Raw genomic sequence first — 23,016 nt, 5'->3', positions numbered from 1 at the left:
TGTCCTAGTTAATTTTCCCCCATTTTGTTCTCCTTTCTTGGCACCATTTTCCTAGTTATGACTTCGGCTTCTCTTGACAATTTTTCTATGTCTCCCAAATATGCACTTTTCTATGTCCCTCACTGTGTCAAGCTCCCGATCAGTTCCACCCCAGAAGGTGGCTCCCAGGGTCCCACCACTTTTCAGGGGATTGCAAATGATCAAGGAACCAGAAACACCCTACTTAGAGTTGAGATTAAACCCCATTCTGGTAATAAGCCCCTTTGGTCATTCAGCCAATTTTTCATCCATCCCCAGTTTCACATTCTTTGTGAGATTAGATGTAAGAGAAATAAACTAATATAAATCTACCCACATTATTGTCCCCTAGTTCCTATTATTATTCTATCTTTGTCCATGAGAATGTGACCATGCAGCTTTCTTCACCTGCTTCAGGGAAATCCATAATTGTCAGAGGAAAGTATCAAAGACAGGGATGGTCTTTTGATATGACATCCTCCCCAACCAATATTGCCTGTAGGAGGCCACTTCCTATTCTTAGGGCACACGAGTCATCTTTTCAACAGTCTCTTCCAGAATCACTATGCAAGTTTTTTGTGTTCGTCCATAGATCCTCCCAACCTCTGATTTTTGAGACTCTGAACAACACTTGCCCATTTTCAGGCTTTTGATGCCTTTTCCACTCCTCAATTCCATGTTCTTATCCATGAATTCCCTGAGTTTCTTGGAATAAAGTTTGATTCAGAAGCCTTGGACATATAATCAACCCTGTGCATCTGCGGGTTCCTATTCAAACAACCCCAGATCAAAACGATTTGGAAAACAATTTTAAAAATACAGCTATTTATAGCACTTAGATTGTATTAGGTATTTTTAAGTAATCCAGAGATGATTTAAAATATATGGAAGGATGTGCATAGGTTATATGCAAATACTGTGCCATTTTATATCAGGGACTTGAGCATCTGGGGATTTTGGAAAGCAGGTACACTCTCCACTGTACCACCAAGTACATTACATCTATTGTGCACTTTATTTCTATTATTATTACACTGTAATACATAATGAAATAATTATGCAACTCACCATAATGCAGAACCAGTGGGAGCCCTGACCTGACAGGAGGCAGAGCTCAGGCGGTGATGCAAGCGATGGGGAGCGGCAGTAAATGCAGATGAAGCTTCACTCCTCTCTCACCACTCAAGACCAGTACTGGTCCACGGCCCAGGGACCAATTGTCGGGGATGTAACACAGGCAGCTTGAATGATGAGTATTTCTATGTGCGTCTTACAGAGGCAGATGCTATCTTTTTAATCTTTACTCCTGACAGTGTTTAGCATGGTTCACATTACGCGGTAGATTCCCAGTCAATATTTGCCCAAGTGAATGCTTTATTGGAATAGGCCGCGTGCATGGATCTGTATGCACATATTTAAAGCAAGTTTCATGTCTTGCCTCTATTGCTATGCAAACCATGTGATGGAAATTATATTCAAACAACTTAAATCAACTTAAAAACTACTTCTGTGTTTTTTGTAGGTTCTGTGGCTTCTGAATCAGTTCTTTCTGAAATGTGGGGGGATTCTCACTGCTTCTAGGATGCAGCTGATCCAGGGAGGCAGGGGAAGACGGAGGTAACAGCAGTTCATCCAGGACAGAATTCCAGCCCCATTAGAATTTGGTCTGTGAGTCCTTGTGCAAGCGCCTCAGCTTCCTCATCTGTACACAGGGGCTAACAGTAGCACCTCTCCTGGGACTCTTGTGAGGACCACATGAGTTATTTACATTAATTACTCAGAACACTGCTTGGCACAGAGGCATAATATGTACCATGCACTGTCCCTCCTGTTATACGTATGAGGTGCGCAGTGTATTGGGCACTGTTGGTTTTCATCTCCGTTCCCTGTCTCTGCCATCCCAACCCTGCACAGAGACAGCCGTTACTGACCATGGCTGCTGTTCGTTAGTGTTGAGCCTGAGCTAGAACTTCACACACAATGAACAATTTCATTCCCACAGCAAACTCATGGGCACTGTTATTCCCATTTTAGGGTAAAGGAAATTGAGAATCAGACAAATTAAATGAATTGCTGAAAGCCAGGCAGATATTACTTGGAGGGCTTAGGATTCAAATTGATGAGCCTCAAACAGAAGCTCTTTTCTCTGATGTAGTCATTCTGATATGTAAGTGTGCACCAGGATTCCCTGGCTGTTCCTTAAAAATGAAGACTGCAAGCCCCTTATCCTCAGAGTGTGCTAGAGCCCAGAGGCTGGCATTTACAAGCCAATCGGGTGGCCCTCCAGGTCTCATGCTGCTCCTGAGCGTGGTTTAGTTATATTGTGGCCCATGAGAGGGTTCCAGAATCAAGCCCAATGGGGTTCCTAGGCCTAGAGCTAGTAGTCAGGTCAGGGCTGCGGGGCTTCAGGGTCACTCAAGGGCCCTATTGGCTCATCGCCTGATCCTGGGGGACTGGGGCAGGGTACCCTGCAGCTCTCACCTGCCTGAGGGTCTTGCTGCAGTGCTGACCTCTGATTAGACGCCGCCCCGAAAACGCTTCTGAGATTCCTTCAAAGCTCCCTCTGCCCTTCTGCCAACACTGCTGGGACCTGTCCTGGGCAGGCAGGTCTCTCACTGCTCCGCCCTGGCTACCTGTGCTTCTTAGATCCACCCCTGGCTCCCCCGCCTCAGCCTGGATGACAGATGTCAGAAACAGAACAGCTACTCCCTGTAGAGGCAAACACAGAGCGAAGGAACCCTCGGAGTGTGCTTAGTCCTTATTCTGCATTGCAGTGGATCCAGGAGTTATCCCTCTAGTCCAATATGGAACATATGTGCTATCAAATGGCACTGTCCCTGCCTTGCATATCCAACTGTCCTTTCCAAAAGCCTACTACTCATCTTGCTTAGACATGTGCAGCAAACAAGGAATTGAAATAGGAAAATTGGCTACCATTTGAATGTGTGACTCATTTAAAAGGAAAGAAGGTAGCTGTAGGGAGTTCAGAAGCCCAAGGGAACGAGAGGCTGAGCCAGGATGACGGCTGTTTGTAGAGACTGTGCGGCGGGAACAGGGTACGGTTACAGAGGCTAAGTTCTGTCCTATCCAAGGCCTCGCAGCCTTCAGCACCTCAGTCTCCCAATCTGCACAACAAAAGGCAGAGGTGGATGCCCAGGGCCCTTCCAGGCCACAAATGCTTCTAAGCATGCTGGAGTCTCCGCCCATTTTCCAGGGAAGGCTTTGCTGCTTTGAGGGTCACTTTTGCCAGCAGTCCAGCTGGCCTTAGCTCTGCCCTCACTGCAGAGCTCTCTAGGATAAAAGGGCAGAAAGGAAGTGGGTGCAAGCCCACCCAGATCAGCAAGGCTGTCCTGGCAGACCAGGGCCGGGGTGTGGGCTTTCCAGAGGGAGGGGCCTTGGCCTGGGCAGTCTCAGGAGGCTGAGTCACAGGCATCCTCACCAGTGGAAGGAAAGCAAGAAAGTCAGAAGGAATATGAAATCCTGGGGAAGAAATGGGTAATCACTGGGACTAGAAAATTTAAGTATAGCCTTAAGAAGGAGGTAAAGAAAGGAACATCAAGGAGGGTCAGTGGCTTGTCTGGAGGTGGCCTGGAGGATGGGAGGCCCCAGTGAGCGGGCAAGAAGGCGAGGAGAAAGAAATGAGGAAGCGTGTCCATGAAAAGTCCCCACTGAGACCCAAATCCCACGGGTGACCTGTCCAGGAAGGCCAGGCCAGGTGGAGTTGGATGAGCTGGTGGTCATGGGCAGATAGATGGACCGACACACAGAGGGGAAGAGAAGACGTCAAGATGGTGGGAATGGCAGCCACCCTGTGGAATCCCACTCATCTCCCCTGTTGTGGGGAGGCTTGGTTAGAGGACTTTACATATGTGGTCATGTGTTAGATCTTGTCTTGATTCAAATGACTGATGACAAATGGGAAGCAGGGAAGAGCCTGTGTCTTTAAATCTTATTTATGCATGCCTGGTATATAGTAAGTGCTCAATAAATATCATTTGAAGAGAAAAAATTTCTTATTTCCATCTCAATATTTAATATATTGCTTTGCACAGAGTATGCTTAATTTATGTTTAATTGAATTTATTATCAGTGTATCTCCCTACCTTGTCTTTACATTTTTGGAGTCACACCTTTCCCTCCCAAATTCCTTTGTAATTCAATTAATTAAAATCTTTTTTCTTGGTCAGACATTTTTCTCACTGTTTCTACACACTAGATAATTTAGGTACACATCTTTATTATCTTGGGAATGTTATTTCAATTATTTGCTTGTCTGATGGGGAAGGCCCAGCCTATAGAAACAAAAAGACATTGACCAAGAAAATACACAATTGAAATGTCAATATTGAATCCTTAGCAGTTTTTCTGCTTCTTCCAAGACAAAAGAAGACAAAAAATTAGATAAAACACATAAGGGAAAGATTTGCCAATCATATATATGAAAATAGTCATATCTAGAATATATAAAGAACTCTTACAGCTCAACAATAAAAAGATAAATAACCAAATTAAAAATAGGTGAACGATTTCAATAGACAGTTCTCCAGAGAAGATATACAAATAGCCACCAACAAGCACACAAAAGGATGTTGGACATGATGAGTCCTGAGGGAAATGCAAATCAAAACCACCATGAGATATCACTTCACACCCACTAGGACAGCTACAATAAAAAAAAAAAAAAGACAATAACAGGTGCTGGTGAGGATGTAGAGAAATCAGAACCTTCATACATTGCTAATGGGAACGCAAAATGGTGTGGCACTCAAGAAAACAGTTGGGTGGTTCCTCAAAAAGTTAAAGACAGAGTCACCATATGACCCAGCATTTCAACTCCCAGGTATATACCAAAGACAAATGAAAACAAACGTGTGCAGAAAAACTTGTACACGAATGCTCATAGCAGCATTATGCATGATAGCCAAAGCATGGAAACAAATGTTCATTAACTGACGATGAATGGGTAAATAAAAATGGACAACTAACATGTGGCACATTCATACATTGGAATACTATTTGGCCATAAAAGGGAATGAATTATTGATACCTGCTACAACATGATGAACCTTGAAAACATGCTAAGTGAAAGAAGTCAGTCACAGAAAGCCCCATATTATATAATTCCATTTATATGAAATATGCATAATAGGCAAGTCCACAAGGACAGAAAGTCTCTATTAATGATCGCCAGGGGCTGAGGCCCTGCAGTAAATCCCTTTCATTTATCTTAATAGCTCTAGAAAGCTTTTTGAAGGATGTATATTTATGGGTGTAAATCCTCATCATTTATTCATATAATTTCTGCTTAAGATGGAGTCTCGTCTAACAGGTGAGTAAAGCATTTGTAAACTGGATGGGGAGAGGTCATCAGACGATGGAGGAAGAGGGGAGTGTAATGGCAGAAGAACTGGACTCATCGGTGGATTCAGCAAATGGACAGGAACCATGCGGGTGAAACTTCATGGGGCTGAAATGAAATTAGGACGAGAGAGGTGGCTACAGGTTGCTATAGGATAAGACCTCAGAAACGAGTAGAAGACGGAAGAGAATACTTGAACACCTGTTCATCAAGCTTTCTCTTTGCAGAGTTCCCTGACTCCTCCTAGACAGCTCTTTTAAAAACTGCTCAGGTTCATGTTAGCTCCAGGAATACAGGAATGTGTGGGCAAAGGAGAAGAGGTAACACGAATCTGAAGGAAGAGCAATTTATTTAGAAGATTTATATGTTGCCTTCAAGGGGAGTGAACAAGATTCAGTGAGGAGACATTGGATTTAGCTTCTGTACCCGATTAGGACTGGACCCTGTACTTTGAAATACACGTCACGTCTCAGGTGGACACAGACTCCAGAGACGCCTTGGCTATTAGCAAACAAGCTGCTGTGCGTTTACTTGATCGAGCTCATCCAGAAAGCGGCTGAATGCCTTCCAGACACAGTTCTAGGGGAACGAATCCCAGAGCCTGCGTTTTGCAATTAGGCTGGGCTGAAGTTTGCATCTATCATTCAACATTTTCTTCCTACAGTAGCCGTTAAAAGGATGCAGGCTGGGGGAGGGGTGGCTACAGGGCATTTACATTTCCAGAATCTCTTTTTACTTTTCACACAGAAGAAACGATTAAACTCAGTACGTACTAATTTAGTTGTCTGTGCTCACTAAGGGTCTATCCTCAACCTACGATTTACAGGCAAACCGACCCACTCACCAACACTCTCCCCTCTTGCTGCTAATGTGCCCATAGGATGCAGGGGCGGCTAACAGGACAGGGTAGGAATTACATCTACGTCCGAGCAAATTGTCCCAATCGCTCTAGGTGAGCGGTGTCTTTTGCGTGTGTTCTTCAGTGTTGAACTGCCTCACAGTGCGCACCATCCAAGCGTGTGATGCTGAGGGACTGTCGTTTCTGACAGACTTCCATTCTAGTCTCATGCACCCACTGGACTTCAGTCCATTCATGGTTGGGCGCCTCTCCCTGGGAAACTATAATAGATTCCTTTGCAAACTATAATCTTCGCATCTGCTCCGATGCTAAACTACTGTTCATTGCTGGGCAGGGATGCCTCCACCTGAGGGAATAAAAGGGGTTGTGATCCATGACAACAGCCGTGACAATCTTTCCCTTAAAGCCTTTTGAGGAAGAGGAAAAAGTGCTGCCGGATCCCCCTTTCTTGATAGTCAAATCAGTCTACCTAGGACCCTAGCATTCATCCAATGTTGCAATTGAAAGTTCTACATTTCAGGAAAAGCATCTGATAAACCTTTTTGGTTTCATTTATATCCTGATCTTCAAAATGAAAATTGATCCAATATGACCAAGCAGCATATCATTCAACCAAAAAAGTCCTCCCTGGTCCCAGTGGCTCGCTGCCTGACTAACTGAGAAGATGCGAACCTGAACCCACGGTGTTCGAGTCTGCATGCGGCATAAGGGAGGACACTGAAATAAAAGATACATTTCTTGGGTGACCTTCCTTTGTCAGTCAATATTTATTGAATTTCATACAACTGGGTCTCCAGTCTGAGCATAAATTCACTTAATCACGGGGCATCTGTCCATGCTTACACGTGTGGAGGGAGAGGGAAAGGAAGAGAAGAGAGAGCTACTGACTGCCAGTGAATCTTTTATGCTGGAAGCTTATTCTCCATTTGCTGGGAAATAGATTCCCAGCTCTAATTCAGCTCATTAATTAAATGAGGACACCACAGTACCCAGGAGTAAATGGAATTATTGAATAAAACAGACTTTAAATAAACTAACAACTATTAGGCAAGACACGTTTGAAGGTTCTGGTTTGGATGGAAGTGATGTCTGACAAGTGGGAAAGCCATCTCCCTTTCTATGTTTTTCAGACTGTCAATTTTTTAAAAATTTAAAAATATTCGTCAAATAAAGATTAAAGATACTCAAGGTGTACAACATGATGATTTGATACACATATACATTATGTAATGATTACCACAATCAAATTAATTATTTGATTAATTAACAGAGGGCTGGTTCAGCCTGCCCTTACAGTACTCTCAGACTTACATCCCTTCCACCCTTTGGCCTGGGTTGTTCTCAGCCTGTTTGCTGGACAGCTTCCTGCTCCCGGGCTGCATCCTTAGTGGAGATGGAGCTTACAGCTGTGCCAGTACAGGGTCTGCAGGAAGCAGGGCTCACCCTGATGAATCCAGAAGGAGCTCCTCAAAGACCCCCCTCTTGGGGATACCCAGTGGGGCTACAGGAAATGGTGTGGAGGCACCCTTTCCTTCCCCCAGAGGTCAGGGGCCACACTGCTTCCTCCCCGTCAGAACTTCCTTTATGGTTTAGCTTCTGAGGCCCTCTAGGCCCACAGGAGCTCTGGGATGCATCGTGCCGCAAGGCCCATTTCTGGTTTTGTCTTCCTACTTAGGATGAAACAGGGAAGATCCTGGGAATGTACTTCCAGTAACAGCAAGCTCGATTGACCGAGGACAGAGAGAATATTCCACGAAAGCGATGTTTCTTTTCCTGGTTTCTTGCCATAACCCAATGGGGAACAGGGTCAATTGAAGTGTCCCCAGCTTGAGTCTCTCATGGCTAATTTAAAACAACTGGATGACAGCGGCTTATCCAGGCTGCACTTTACACCGTATCGTTGCTTTGATTAGCCTCCACAAGAACTAATACATTGTTCGGTTATTATGTTCTTCATGTTGTGCATAAAGAATAATAGAATTTCAGAGGAGAATGAAGGCTCTTGATTTCCTAAAGCATCACTATATTTACAGGTGAAGCAATTGAGACCCCAGAGGTTAAAGGACCCACCCCAGGCCACCCTGTGCATTTGCCGCTCCTTAGGGTGGGTGGGAGTGTCTCTCACATGCAGCCCCCACACCAGCTTGGTGCAGACATCTTCCTGGCAGATGTGATTTCAAGCCTTGCATTTTGAATTCAGGCAAAAATGTCTGGATCAGTGTTCCACTTGTGCCTAAATGTCATTAGAAGGCTTTTCTTTTAGAGAGTTTTTGAAAAAGTGCATTAAAGGACACTGGCTCTTTACTGCACATATATCTTGGTGGGGGGGGGCAGAAATAAATTGGAAAAACAATACATAGACTCTGCACTGCATGTGCTGGGGAAACAAACTCCTGGCCTTTCCTTCGCCAACCCTCACTCCCACCCTCACCTCTGCCCTTTTCCATAGCAACAAAAGCTGCCATTTGCCCAGCCCGGTATTGTACAAGGCGCTTTGCATCTATTTCCAACACTCGCAATAAGTGTATGAAGTAGAAATCATTATACCCATTTTACAAATGAGGAAACCAAGGCTCACAAAGGTTGTGTAACTTGCTTCAAATCACATTGCTTGGTGAGTGGTGGAATTCCAATTCACCTGATTTCAAGGGTAAAGACGTTAATTTGCATCTCAGGGTTCTGATCAAGCCATGTGACCCAGAGAGGAACCTGCCCCCCTCCCTCCCAACTCTCTGTCAAAAACTTCCCAGGACCTGTGCAGGTGAGGCCAAACCCTTGCCTACCTGCAGAACTCTCCTTCTGATTCTGGCAGTGTCAGAGAGGCCATGGGGTTCTTCATCAGATCGGCCACCACAGGGTCTTTGGCTGTCATGTAGAAGAAAGGAATCCCAGTGCTGTTATTGAAGGGGCCGTCACTGATGGGCAGGCAGTTCCCAAAGGGCAGTCCTTGGATCTAGCAAACACCAAAAAAGGCCTTTTCAATGCAGAGTTGTGGATTGACTTGAGTTGGGAGCTTAGCTTGTGTCTCTGGCCAGGAAATACAGCACTAGGGATATGAAAGGACTGTGGCATCATAGTAAATGATGGCGGTAAATTAAGGCAAGGTGGTCCCCAATCTACTCAATTCACCCAGTGATGGTGTCCAGAATTTATAGGAGATGCTTAGAGGTGGCATTCTGTTTGGAAAGGATAGTTAAAGGATTGATTATCTTGACTATCTAGAAGCTGCTTGTGCATACCAAATACACTCACTTTATTGAATTTAATGTTATTTTCGGAGAGGCAATGAAATTTATAGGGGTGGGGGTGGTGCTAAACCTTTCCCACAAGCTGTCCCTAGAGCCCCACTGCCTTCACTGCCTCCCCCAAATTTTTGGCAACTTTAGGGAGAGAATTTAAGTTTTAACTTTAACATCTTGCCTGGTCTTTGGACTCCAGCAACTTTCTATTATTGTTTCTTTTAGGGCTATACCACGTTCACATTTATTAGTTGCATTGTTTATTGTAATCCTATCATTTCATTATATAACTCAACAAGTTATGGGAAGTTGAATTGTTACCCTTTTCGCATAAAGGAAGTCAAAGAAACATAATGTAACAATTTTTGTTCATGATCATCCAGCAGGGTGGGTGAGGGTGGTAGAGCCTATTTCTGTGACTTCACATAAAGTCAACAATATTTAAGTCTTACGCTTTCCCGAACCCTGCCGGTAAGGCATCCCAGTCTCCCATGAGCTTTATCCCTTACAAGGTGCACCTCATTGTTACTTAGTTCCCAATTTAGGGGCTGTCTTTGTCTTTGAAATGTTTGACAATGGTATGCAGAATTGCAAAAGGCAGGGCTTTAGTCTTTTAAGAAATTGAAAAGTAAAGGAGTCTTCCGAAATAGTGAAGATAATATGGTATTCCATTTACAGATTCCATTTTTCAGCTTGTCATAAACTGCCCAGAGGCATGCTTTGCTTACAAATGGCAGCCACAGGGTGTTTTCTGAATTTATTGAGTTTAGATTAAATGTCAGTGTGTATTAGCAAGGGGAACTCCTAACAAAGCTAAGGGAAGGGATGTTGAAAGCCAAAATATCTTTAATACATTGGCACTAGACTTTTAACTGCTTGAAAAAATCTGTGTTTTAAACCAAGATCAGCTTCATATTTAAACTTTATGTCTTCTTAAGATAAGTCTTAGGAGTGCAAGATACAGGTGAGAAACCATTTGGATGCTGTGAATATCCAACTGGATCTGAATCTGACACTAAAGAGGTTAAGATCTTTGCCAAAATTGAAGTACAGTTGCCATTTACATAATTTTTAAGCAAAAACAAAACAAAACTCTTTCAAAACTGCCTAGTCAACCACCTAATTTTATAGATGAGGAAAGCAAAGTAGAGAAGCCAGTAACTTGGCCACAGTCTCCAGCTGGTGAGACCCAGAGCTGGGGCAAGAACCAGCCCCCTGGTCAATATCCTATGACTTCTGTAAAATATTAATTCTTTTTGCAGGAAGTAAATAGGAGTTTAAATTACTGCCCTATAATAAAAGGCTTACATTTATCTTACAGCCCTAAAAGCTTTCTGGAGGTGCATACTTATGGAAGCTACCTCCTCACTGCTCATCCATGTCATTCCAGGTGGACTCATGTCTAACAGGTGAGTAAAAGCATTTGTGAACGCAACCGTAAAAAGTGCAGCGGATAGCTCATTCCCACATTTACATGCTTTCCAGGAAAAATCCTTTTTCCTTCCTGGAAAAAATCTTAAGTTCCATTTTCTTAAGTGGAGATTTCCAGCAAAGCCCTGGTACTGCGTTTCTCCGCATCCCCGCTCCGGTGCTGTGTCAGCGGGTGATGGGCTCTGTTGCTCTGTGCAGGGAGCGGGGGTGCTGTGCACGCCTACTCTGCGATCCCAAAGGCGGCTCCCGCTGCTTTGTCCAGGTCTCCAGTCAAGCGCTGGTTATTTGTACTTCTCTTTGGCAATCTCGAGACAGGCATTCGGTTCCCAAGCTTACGTGGCAGGAAGCCTGGTTTTCAATGTCCCTCTCCCGCCCCCACCCCGCCCCCGACTCTGCCAGGCTCAGCGAAGCATAATCTAGTCCCACTATTTACAGTGTGGACGGGCCAATCCAGACCACTGCGTTCATCTGTGAGACCTGGATCCCAGTACACGAGCGGTCGCGAGCATCTCCTGTCCCCGGTTGCGCCGCCTGATGGCCAGGCCCCCGTGAGGCACACACCTGCAGCCCGCTCCGGGCCCGGGGCTTACCTTCTCGTGGGCGGACACGGTGGCCAGACAGCCCCAGGCGCTCGCGTGGGCCAGGGAGCGGGCGATGCCGGCGCGCAGCCTCGGGCCGGGAGACGTGCCGGCCACCTGGCGGCTCTCGCGCCGGTAGGAGAACATGCCGGGCGGCGCGTGCGGCTGCTTGGCGCGGGGGGCGCCCGCCCGGGGCCGCAGGTGCGCGTGCTCCTTGTGAGCCGAGGCCGGGAAGCTCTGCTGCCAGATGCTGCCCGAGTCCTCCAGCAGCGCGGGCAGCGCCTCCTCGGTGGAGGCGCTGTCCAGCTCCTCGTCCACCTCGTTGGTGACAGCCCAGGACACGGAGCTCACGATCACATACCCGGCGGCCGGGGACAGCAGGGCGCTGCAGCACAGCAGCCAAGAGAGGCGGGTCCCCGGCCGCGCCGGCCGCTGGCCGTGGCGCACGGACATCTTGCAGGCGGCGCGCCCTGCCGCGGGGACCGCCAGCAGCGCGCCAGCGCCGGGCAAGGGCGGCAGCGCCCCCCTGCGGCGGAGGCGCGGAGTCGGAGCCCCTTCCCGACCCCCGTGGGACTCCTGGGTGGGGTCCTGGGCGCCAGTTCCGGGGATGCCCTTACAGCCGCGCTGCCAAGTGGGGAAGTAGAGGCTCCTGGAAGACCGGATTGCACGCAAACGCTGCACGTACTGCAGCCCCGGTGTGCAGAGTCCTTGTCGTGTGCCAGGTCTGACGATGGGTTCATTTCCTGCAGGATGGCACAGGTTCTGCAGCCAGAGGGTGGGCGTTCAAATCCCGCTCCAAACACTGATCTGCTCAACACCTGTGTGAGACCCTGCAACGCCATTTAACCACTCTGTGCCCGTTTTCTTCATTAGAAAACGGAGATAATATTTGTCTCATAGGGGGGATAGATGGGAGGGTTAAATGATTAATATTTGCAGAGGCTTAGAACAGTGTGTGGCACGGAGCAAACGCTTATACAATCGTCCCTCGGTATTCCGGGAGGTTGGTTCCAGGACCCCTGCTAATAGCAAAATCGACGGGTGTTCAAGTCACTGTTATAAAATGGTGTTGCGTTTGCATATAACCTATGCACATCCTCCTGTATACTTTCAATCATCTCTAGGTTACTTATAATACCTCATAAAATGTAAATGCTATGTAAATTGTTGTTACACGTATTGTTCAGGGAATAATGACAGGAAAAACCGTACATGTTCAGTACAGACGCAACCATCTTTTTTTTTCTTTAAATATTTTCAATTTCCAGTTAGGAACCCACAGACATGGAAAGCTAACTATGTTTTGTTAACTAGACAAAAGGTAGGGGTGTTATCACCATCTTTTTAGAGGAGAGGACTGAGTAAACAGTGGAGGTAAGGTTAGAGCCAGTTCCTTCTGATGCTGAAGCCCATTCCCTTTTTCTGTAAGGACAATAACCATCTCACACTTTGCTGTGTCGGGGGGCACTGCCCCTAGTTCATCTAGTAGCAGAATTGAGTTATTGACATTTAAGTTGAAATAAAGGGAGCCAGTACCCAGAGTAGAGGTGAAGGGGCAGAGTGGAAAGAGAATTGTGTGAATGTACCAAAATTTTAAAACATTCTTTTATTGACTGAAATTTGGATTGTTTCCAGTGATGAAGTTTTGCAGGTATCAAAATAATTCTGAGTTAATTATACTTTCTTACCTCTGCTTGTGGAATCCATAATCTCCCCCACTAGGAAACATTTTCTACTCTAGATTTTCTACCTAAAATCTAATGGTCCTCTTTCAAATTTATTCTCGATGAAAATAACTTAAAATAGCACCTTACTTTTATTTTGAAAGTATTTTGGCAAAAATTACATTCCATGGTAACTAGAGTGTCTGCCCCACTTCCCCTGGATCCACTTGCCCCTCTCCTCTTCCATTCAAAGCCAGTTTTCAATGTTTCCTTCATCATCTTCTCAATGCCCTCCAAGCTGGGTTTCCAACCTAACTTCACTGCCCTTTCCAGGATGACCTCTTTCTAGTCTTTCCTTCCACCCAGCTGACCTCTCTTTCTTCCTTTGAGTCTGGTCTTTTCTTTCCTTTTTTGGGGGTGGACAGGGTCTTACTGTGTTGCCCTGGTTAGAATGCAGTGGTGTCATCATAGCTTACTGCAACCTTAAAGGCCTGAGCTCAAGCCATCCTCTTGCCTTGTCCTTTCAAGTAGCTGGGACTACAGGCCTGTGCAACCACACCCAGCTAATTTCTTTTTTTGTTTTTTGTAGAGACGGAGCCTCGTTATGTTGCCCACGTGTGTCTTGAACTCCTGGCCTCAAGTGAGCCTCCCACCTTGGCCTCCCGAAGTGCTCCTTTGGGTCTTTTTTTTACCTCTCTGGCTGCACTTTCTCAGTTTTCTTTGCCAACCCCCGCCCCATTCTCTGTGTGCTCCTAAACATTGTTATTCTAAGGGTAGTTCTGTCTCTGGCCTTGTCTTCTTGTCCTGCACACTCTTCCTGAGTGATCTCATCTACTCCCATGGCTTCTGCCATAGTTTTATGTTGCTGGCTTGCCAACCTAAATCTCTGATTTTGTGCTCTCATTCTCTCCCCCTACTGCCCTGGCCCCAGGATGATGTGGCCTGTAGTCTTGGAAAGGCAGTATAGTAAGTCATTCAAAACATGGGCTCTGGATTCAAATAAGTCCAAATCCTGCTCTATCACCTACTAGCTATCATTTGACTCCTCTGAGTCCCTTGTCTGCAAAATGGGCATAGGCATGTCTCCCTCACTGGGTTGTGATTACAGAATGGGATATCACATAGGATGTACTTGGAGACGGGGGAGTGCAGATCATCCATGCTTTCTGTTTTCACAGAGGAGATGGCATGTCCATTCTAATCCCTGGAAGGGAAAGTTTGGAGGAATACTGCAGGCTTTTGGCTGTTTTCTTACTCCTGCCTCCCTATGGGAGAAGGAGTTACTCATCTCATGGATAAGTTTAGGAAGAGGAACTTAACATACTGTTCTAGCTCCTGCAAAGCTATTCTTTTCTGAATGGTCTGTCCACCCTTCTTTTCTGCCCTGCCTGATCTGACGTGCCCCTTGAGGAGGTATGTCGTTGCCGTGCCCTGCTAAGGGATAGGTTCAGTTGCACAACCTAATCTAGTCCTATTTGGTCAAAATTCCCAATTAGCTTTATCTCCATGAAACTTTTTGATGCTTGTCTTTTACTTCCCAATTAGATCCAAACTCAAAGGGAATTTAAGAGGGTGATCAATAATTACCCTTCAAACCCTATCACATAACATGTGCCAGGACATAGTAAATGCTCAATGAATGATAGACATTATTATTCGCTTTTTGGCCATTTACCACTGCATATCTAACAGCCCCTCACACCCAACTTTTGGGAAATAATTCTCCTTGGATTTCTGCATTCCTGCGGAGTCCAGACTTGTTTGAATAGCCCTGTAAAGCTGGAGATAGTGTATCTTTCTGGAGAGATTTAGAGATATATTTTGCAGAGACATCCCAGGCACTAAAGAGATGGGTATGAGTTTGTTTAATTTTATCATACAATGTCAAATTTGATTTCCAAAATGATGATGCCAATTTATACAGCTACTATCAGAGCATGAGAGTGACTGCTGCTGCTCCACATTCTCAGCAACAGGGATTGCTGTTAGGTTTTTTTGTCTTCCCCACACCCCCAAATCTGGTGGATAAGCAGTGGTCTCTCATTATTATTTTAATTTGCATTTACTTGATGACTAGCGTGGCTGTTCACTTTTCATATATTTATTGGTCAGTTTGATATCTTCTTTTGCCAGTTAATGCCTTTTGCCTGTATTTTTTTATAGTGGTAAAAAACACAACATGGGATCTATCCTCTTAACAAATGTTTAATGTACAGTACAGTATTATTAACTATATTCACACTGTTGTACAGCAGATCTCTGGAACTTTTTAACCTTGCATAATGGAAACTCTTCATCCACTGAACAGCAATTCCCCATTTCTCCTCCTCTCAGCCCCTGCAGCCACCATTCCACTTTCTGTTTCTGAGTTTGAATGCTTTAGATACCTTGTGTAAGTGGAATCATTTAGTATGTGTCCTTCTGTGACTGGCTTATTTCACTGAGCATGATGTCCTCAAGGTTCATCCATGTTGTAGCATATAACAAGAATTTCTTCTTTTTTAAGGCTGAATACTATCCCATTGCACATATATACCACATTTTCTTTATCCGTTCATCCATGGATGGATCTTTATTTCCACCTTGTGGCTATTGTGAATAATGCTACAATGAACATAAGAGTGCAAATATCTCTTTGAGATCCTGTTTTAAATTTTCTTTTGGATTAAATACCCATAAGCGGGATTGCCGAATCATATGAAAATTCTATTTTTAGTTTTTCAAGAAAGCTCCATACTTTTTCTTATAATGGCTGCACTATTTTCCATTCCTATCAACAGTATGCTGGGATTCTAATTTCTCCACATTCTTGTCAACACTTGTTATTATTTTTATTTTTCATAGTGGCCATTCTAATAGGTGTGAGGCGATATGTCATTACAGTTTAAATTTGCATTTTCCTGATAATTAGTGATATTGAGCATCTTTTCATATACTTGTCAGCCATCTGTATGTCTGCTTTGGAGAAATGTCTGTTCAAGTCATTTGCCCGTTTTTTAAAACTGGGTTGCTTGTTTTTTTGCTATTGAGTTGTAGGGGTTCCTTATATATTTCGGAAATTAGCCCCTTATTAGATATATGGTTTGCAAATATTTTCTCCCATTCTACATGTTGCCTTTCTATTCTGTTGACTGTTTTATTTGCTGCGCAAAAGCTTTTTAGTTTGATATAGTCCCATGTGTCTATTTTTGCTTTTGGTGCCTGTGTGTTTGGTGTCATATCCAAGAAATTATTGCTAGCATCAATGTCATGAAGTTTTTCCCCTATGATTTCTTCTAGGAGTTTTACAGTTTCAGATTTTACATTGAAGTTTTTAATCCATTTTGAGTTGATTTTTATGTATGGTGTAAGATAAGGGTCCAAATTTATTCTTTTACATGTGGAACATACAGTTTTCTCAACACCAATTGTTGAAAAGACTATCCTGTCCCCATTGTATAATCTTGGCACCCTTGCAGCACCCTTGTCACAGATCAGTTGACCATATATGCCTGGGTTTATTTCTGGGCTCCCTATTCTGTTCCATTGATCTGTATACCAGTACCACACTGTTTCGATTACAGTAGCTTTGTAATATGTTTTGAAATCAGGAAGTGTGAGGCTTCCAGCTTTGTTCTTCTTTCTGAAGATTGTTTTGGCTATTTGGAATCCTTTGTGGTCTTATATGAGTTTTAGGATTATTTTTTCTATTTCTGTAACATATGCCATTGGGATTTTTATAGGGATTGCATTGAATTTGTAGATTGCTTTGGGTAGTATGGCGATTTTAACAATAATAAGTCTTCTGATCCATCAACCTGGGATGTTTTTCCACTTAGTTGTATCCTTTTTAATTTCATTTATCAATGTTTTGCAGGTTCATTATACAAGTCTTGCACCTCCTTGGTTAAGTTTATTCTTAAGTATATTTTTCATTTTGAAGCTGCTACGAATCAGATTTTCTTACTTTCCTTTTTGGATTGTTTGTTGTTAGTGTGTAGAAACACAACTGATTTTCGCATGTTGATTTTGGAACATACAAATCTGCAACTTTGCTAAATTTGTTTATTAGTTCTAACAGGTTTTTTTTTTTTAAACCTTTAGGTTTTTCTATAATACATGTAAGATTATGTCATCTGCAGACAGAGATAATTTTAATTCTTCTTTTCCAATTTGGATGCTTTTTATTTCTTTTTTTTGCCCAATTGCTCTGACTGGGACTTCCAGTACTATGTTGAATAGAAGTGGCAAGAGTAGGCATCCTTGCTTTATTCCTGATTTTAGAGGAAAAGTTTTCAGTTTTTCACCATTGACTATGACGTTAACTGTGGGCTTTTTGTATATGGCTTTTATTGTGTTGAGGTAATTTCCTTCTATTCCTAGTTTGCTGAATGTTTTTATTGTAGAAAGGTGTTGACTTTTTCCAGATGCTTTTTCTTCATCTATTGATATGGTGATGCAATTTTTATCCTTCGTTTTGTTAATCTGATGTATCACATTGATTGACTTTCACGTTGGACCATCTTTGCATCCCAGGGATAAATCTCACTTGGTAATGGTGTATGATCTTTTAAATGTACTATTTAATTTGGCTTACTAGTATTTTGTCGAAGATTTTGCGTTTTTGTTTATCGTGGATATTGCTGTAGTTTTCTTTTTGTTTAGTGTCTTTGTCTGGTTTTGGTATCAGGGTAATGCTGGCCTCATAAAATAGAAGTGTTTCCTCCTCTTCTAATTTTTTGGAAGAATTTGAGAAGGATTGGCATTAATTCTTCTTTAAATATTTGGTAGAAACCATGAGTGAAGCCATCTAGTCCTAGGCTTTTCGTTGTTGTAAGGTTTTTGATTATTACTTCAATCTCTTTACTTGTAATTGGTCTATTCAGGCTTTCTATTTCTTCTTGATGCAGTCTTGGTAGGTTGTATGCTTCTAAGAATTTATCCATTTCCTTTAGATTAGCCATTTTGTTAGCATATAATTGTTCGTATTAGTCCCTTATGATACTTTTTACTTCTGAGGCATTCATCGTACTATCTCCTCTTTGATTTCTGATTTTATTTATTTGAGTCTTCTATCTTTTTTCTTAGTCTAGCCAAAGGTTTGTCAATTTTGTTCATCTTTTCAGAAAATGAACTCGATTTTTCTATTCACTATTTTGTTTATTTCTGCTTTAATCTATATTTTTTCTTTCCCTCTGCTAACTTTGGGCTGTTTGTTTTTCTTTTTCTAGTTCCTTGAGGAACAAAGGTAGGTTGTTTATTAGGGATATTTCTTCTTTCTTAAGGTAGGCATTTACTGCAGTAAATTTCCCTCTTAGTACTGCTTTTTCTGCATTCCATATGTTTTGATATGTTGTATATTTATTTTAGTTTGTATCAAGATTTTTACTAATTTCCCTTTTGATTTCTTCTTTGACCCATTGATTGTTCAAGAATGTGTTGTTTAATCTCTACATTTTTGTGAATTTTCCAGCTTTCCTTCTGATATTTATTTCTAGTTTAATTTTATTGTGGTCAGAAAAGATATGATTTCAGTCTTCTTAAATTTGTTAAGACTTATTTTGTGACCTAACGCGTGATCTGTCCTGAAGAATGTTCCATGTGCACTTAAGAAGAATATGTATTTTGCTGCCTTTGGGTGGAATGTTCTGTATATCAAACAGGTCCATTTAGTCTATGGTGTACCCAAGTCCTCTGTTTTCTTATCTATCTTCTGTCTGGATGATGTATCCATTATTGAAAGTAGGGTATTGAATTATCTGGCTATTATTGTGATGTTGTCTATTCCATCAGTTATGTTAATATTTACTTCTTATATTTGGGTGCTCTGATGGTGAGTGAATATATATCTGTAATTTTTATATCTTTCTGGTGAATTGAACTTTTTGTCATTATATAATGCCCTTTTTGTCTCTTGTGACAGTTTTTGACTTGAAGTCTCTGTTGTCTGATATAAGTATGGCCACCTCTGCTTTCTTTTGGTTACCATTTGCACAGAATATCTTCTTTGATCCTTTCACTTTCATAATATGTCTGTCCTTAAAAGTAAAGTGAGTCTTTTGTAAACAGCATATAGTTGAATTCTGTATTTTTTTTTCTTATCCATTTAGCCTAGCCACGTGTGTCTTTTATTTTAGGGAATTTAAACCATTTACTTTTAAAGTAATTACTGTTAGGGAAGGACTTCTGTTGTTTTCTGCCTTGTAGCTTTTTTGTCTTGCTTTTCCTCTCTTACTGTCTTCCTTTTGTTTCGTTGGTTTTTTTTTTTTATAGTGACATGCTTTGATTCCTTTCTCATTTTCTTTTGTGTATCCTCTATAGGTATTATCTTTGTGGTTACCGTAAGACTCATATAAAACATCTTGTAGTTACAACAATCTGCTTCAAACTGATAACAATTTCAATCACATGTGAAAACTACTCTTTTGCTTTCTCCTGTACTTTATATTATCGATGTCATCAATTACATCTTTTTGTATCCATTAACACATTTTTATAGTTACAGCTTTAAAAATACTTTTGTCTTTTAACTTCCATGACAGAATTCAAAGTGACTTGTGCCCCACAACTATAGTATTATAATGTTCTGTCCTTGTCTCTGTATTTACCTTTACCAGTGAGCTTTATATTCTTACGTGATTTCGTGTTGCTATCTAGCATCTTTTTGTTTTAACTTGAAGAGCTCCCTTTAGCATTTCTTACAAGGCAGGTCCAGTGGTGATGAACTCCTTAATAATGATTTTAAATCCTGTAATCACTTTAAGTGTATAGCCATTAACTTCAAGGGTGCATCGGAACTGCCTGGCAGTGCTACCTCGCTTCTCTGATTCATTTTCCTACCCTTCTTAGAAGACTCTCACACCTTTCCTTTTTCCTACTTTCTTCAGATCTCTCTCAAATTTCGCCCTGTGAGAGGCCTTGCTTTCATGTCCTGTGAGAAGCAGCATCCCCATCCCTCCCACTCCCTTATTGCGTGTTATTTTCACCCTAACACTTACCACCACCTAAGATATTTTGCTTTTATTTGCTGATTAGTTTAGTGTTGGTCTTTCACTACCAGAAACATAAGCTTGATAAGAGCAGGGATTTGCCTGTTTTATTCATGGATGATCCTGTCAGGGAATCAACAAATGATACCCCAAAGTATGGCACTTTGGCCCGCTGAGTGCTTTGAAGTGAAGCACATTGGAAGGGCTCAGAAGCAAAGTCTCTTTTGACCTTTTCCTATCCTCCTTTCTCCTGCTCCCCTTCTTCCCCTAAGACAGGTCATAGAAACTAGAATTCCTCTTTCCCAAGGCAGGTGGTAGAGACAAGAACCCCTCTATCCCAAAGCCGACCATAAAACCTAGAAGTAATACTTTTACCTTCCCCTGACTTTCTGTGGAGGAGCTGGCCATAAAGAAATTATCTGATCTACCTTGTCTGATTGTGGGTCATCAGATCTCATTCCAGAAGGGGGTCCTGCCCTATACCTTAGGGGGAGGGAATGCCACACAGAGAGATCAAGAAGAATCTGAGCAGACGGGCCTTGCTGGGTTTCCCCACTCAGACTATCACCGTTAGATGTAAAAACGGGATTTTTGTCCAGTCACATTTCTTCATGCCTGTCGATTCTTCATCAGACCTAAACATAAAAAAAACAGACAGTTTTCCCTGAATCTTTGTTCATTTTTGAAGGCTCCTATGTCATATGAAACTTTGGTTAAATATTAAATAAAAATTTTTATGTTCTTCTCTTATTAACCTATCTTTTGTTATAGGAGTGTTGGCCGTGACCCATCATAAGGGTCAGGTATCCCACCTTTCTACCCCTGCAATCTCCAGCATTTAATAAAGAGTACCTGGTAAAAGAATAAATGCATGACAAATACTTAATTTTGGAACACATGGCTGTAAATTTTAGATCAAATATCTGTTTTTGAAAAAATCTGTCTGTTGCCAGAATGTTAGTGGGCTTCCAACTTATCATCATCATAAGTGAAAATTTATGTTCCAAGATCTGTGCTGGTGTAGCTCTCATTACTGTGAAGAGAAATGTGATGTGCCTCTCTTTCTGTAATCACCATATTGACAATCAGTAATATGCCCTAGGGATATTTCTGTCTGGACAGAGTCTCATTATTATTTCTATTTCAAACTACTATTTCAGAAAATAATATTGCCTCTGTGTGTACTTGTGGATCAAATACTTGTTTCACATCGACTTAGGTTGTACAGAGGCCAGTGCAGTAATAATGCCACAGCTGAAGGGGTGACTGTGGGATGTGGACAGATGGTCAGGATCTCACTTCTGCTTGATAACCCTGAACAGGTCATTTCCACTAGTGACTGTCTCCTTGAGGGAACAATGGGGATAATGCTTTGGATGTCATTTTGAGGGAGTTAAACTGGACGCGGTGTGTGCTAGAGTGACTTGGTGGACAACTCCAGGTGTTTGACAACTCCTTGCATCCACACCCATTAGGAGTGCCTCTCTTGCTGACTCTGAGCTTGGCAATGTGACTTACTTTGGCTAATGGGACAAAAACACACCTCATGCAAGTGGAGGTATGAAGACATGCTTGTGTGTTTCCACTTCTGCTCTCTTGGACACCACCCCTCACCCCGCCATGAGCACATGCACGGGCTAGCCTGCTGGAAGGATGTGGGAGCAACATGGAGGACAGCTCAGGATATCCCAGACCAGCCAGCCCCTTATGCACTTGTCAGGGACCTCAGAGGGCTGAGAGAGCCCAGGTGAGATTCATTGAATCCATCCCAGATCAGCAGAACCACCCAAGCAACTGTGGACTGGTGAGGAATGATAAATAAATGGTGGTGGTTTTAAGCCCTTAAGGATTTGTTAGTTTTGCTGCAATAGTGAACTGATCCATGATATAAGCAGAAAACAATCTTTGCAACCTGCTCTGTGGGTTATTTCTGGCTCTTGAATAAAAATCTAAGTTTTGTGGAGAGAGCAGGGGGCTTTTACACATTCATGTATACTTTGAAATAATAGACTATTGGTTACATTCAATCATAGGAACCGTCTTTGTTCAGTAATTAAAATGTCTGGTTCAGTGTAATCATCAAAATGTCAAACTTTGTTAAAGACGAAGTCTTCTCCTCTCTGCTGGCTAACTGCTTTCGGACTCAAGACCTGTGGTGGGGAGGTTGATGTGGTTGGATTCTTTTTTCTTTCTCTCCTTGCATGGACTCCTGTTTCAGCTCATCAGGGAGGAGGATTGGGAGTTTAAAACAAAGACATACCTACCGGGCAGGTGCAGTTTCATTCTCACATTTGCTTTTTGGCCCCGGTGGCTTTTTGAATCCAGCTCACTTTCTCTTGGAATCCTCCTGTGTGCTTCTTAGCCTTTCTCCCACCAGGAACCTCCAATCCAATATCCACAAAGTGGGCAATGCCTTTTATTTGTTAAGGTATATTTTCATATATAATACATGCAGAAAAGTAATCAAATCAAATCATTAACTATGGGTGACATTTTCACAGGGTGAACACACTCTACTGTATGGCTGCCCCCAGACCAAGAACTAGAACACCATGTGGGTCCCTGGCATAAATTTAATAGAGCTGCTACTTAGGCATCCATTTTTCGACCTGACACCCAGTGGAACCCCGTTGTCTTTGGCCTGGTTAAAACCTTCCCTCCCTGTATGGGTTTTGCAATACAGCCTGCTTGTTTCTCATGTCACTGACACAAAACCTAACACAGCCCGTAGCTGCTGACCACAAGAAAACCCAATGGTCAACATCAAAGTTGTGTAAATGAGTCCGCCTTCATGCATATTTTCTTTAAATTAGCCAATCCACAATCCCTGAGAAAAAACCCAAGGGATAACGACCATGGCTTTAATAAAGGCAGGTCCCACAGGTCCTCTCTCTCTCTCT

At 42.7% G+C, this 23,016-nt stretch overlaps 1 protein-coding gene across 1 annotated transcript in view; it reads right to left on the bottom strand.

The window, feature by feature from the left end:
• Positions 1-11,984, bottom strand: part of CREG2 (cellular repressor of E1A-stimulated genes 2) — a 23,931-nt gene extending 11,947 nt beyond the window's left edge. Inside the window, exons 1-2 of the mRNA XM_012641924.1 lie at positions 11,497-11,984; positions 9,020-9,189 (exon numbers count right to left, since the gene is read on the bottom strand). Coding sequence (XP_012497378.1) covers positions 9,020-9,189; positions 11,497-11,937 — 611 coding nt within the window. The 5' untranslated portion in view covers positions 11,938-11,984. The remainder of the gene's footprint in view (positions 1-9,019; positions 9,190-11,496) is intronic.
• Between the last annotated feature and the right edge of the window lie 11,032 nt (positions 11,985-23,016).

Source organism: Propithecus coquereli, unplaced genomic scaffold (assembly GCF_000956105.1).
Source record: "Propithecus coquereli isolate 6110/MARCELLA unplaced genomic scaffold, Pcoq_1.0 Scaffold171, whole genome shotgun sequence".
Classification (NCBI taxonomy): Eukaryota; Metazoa; Chordata; class Mammalia; order Primates; family Indriidae; genus Propithecus; species Propithecus coquereli.
The sequence above is the reverse complement of the archived record's forward strand: the minus strand, read 5'-3'. Positions and strand labels throughout refer to the sequence as shown.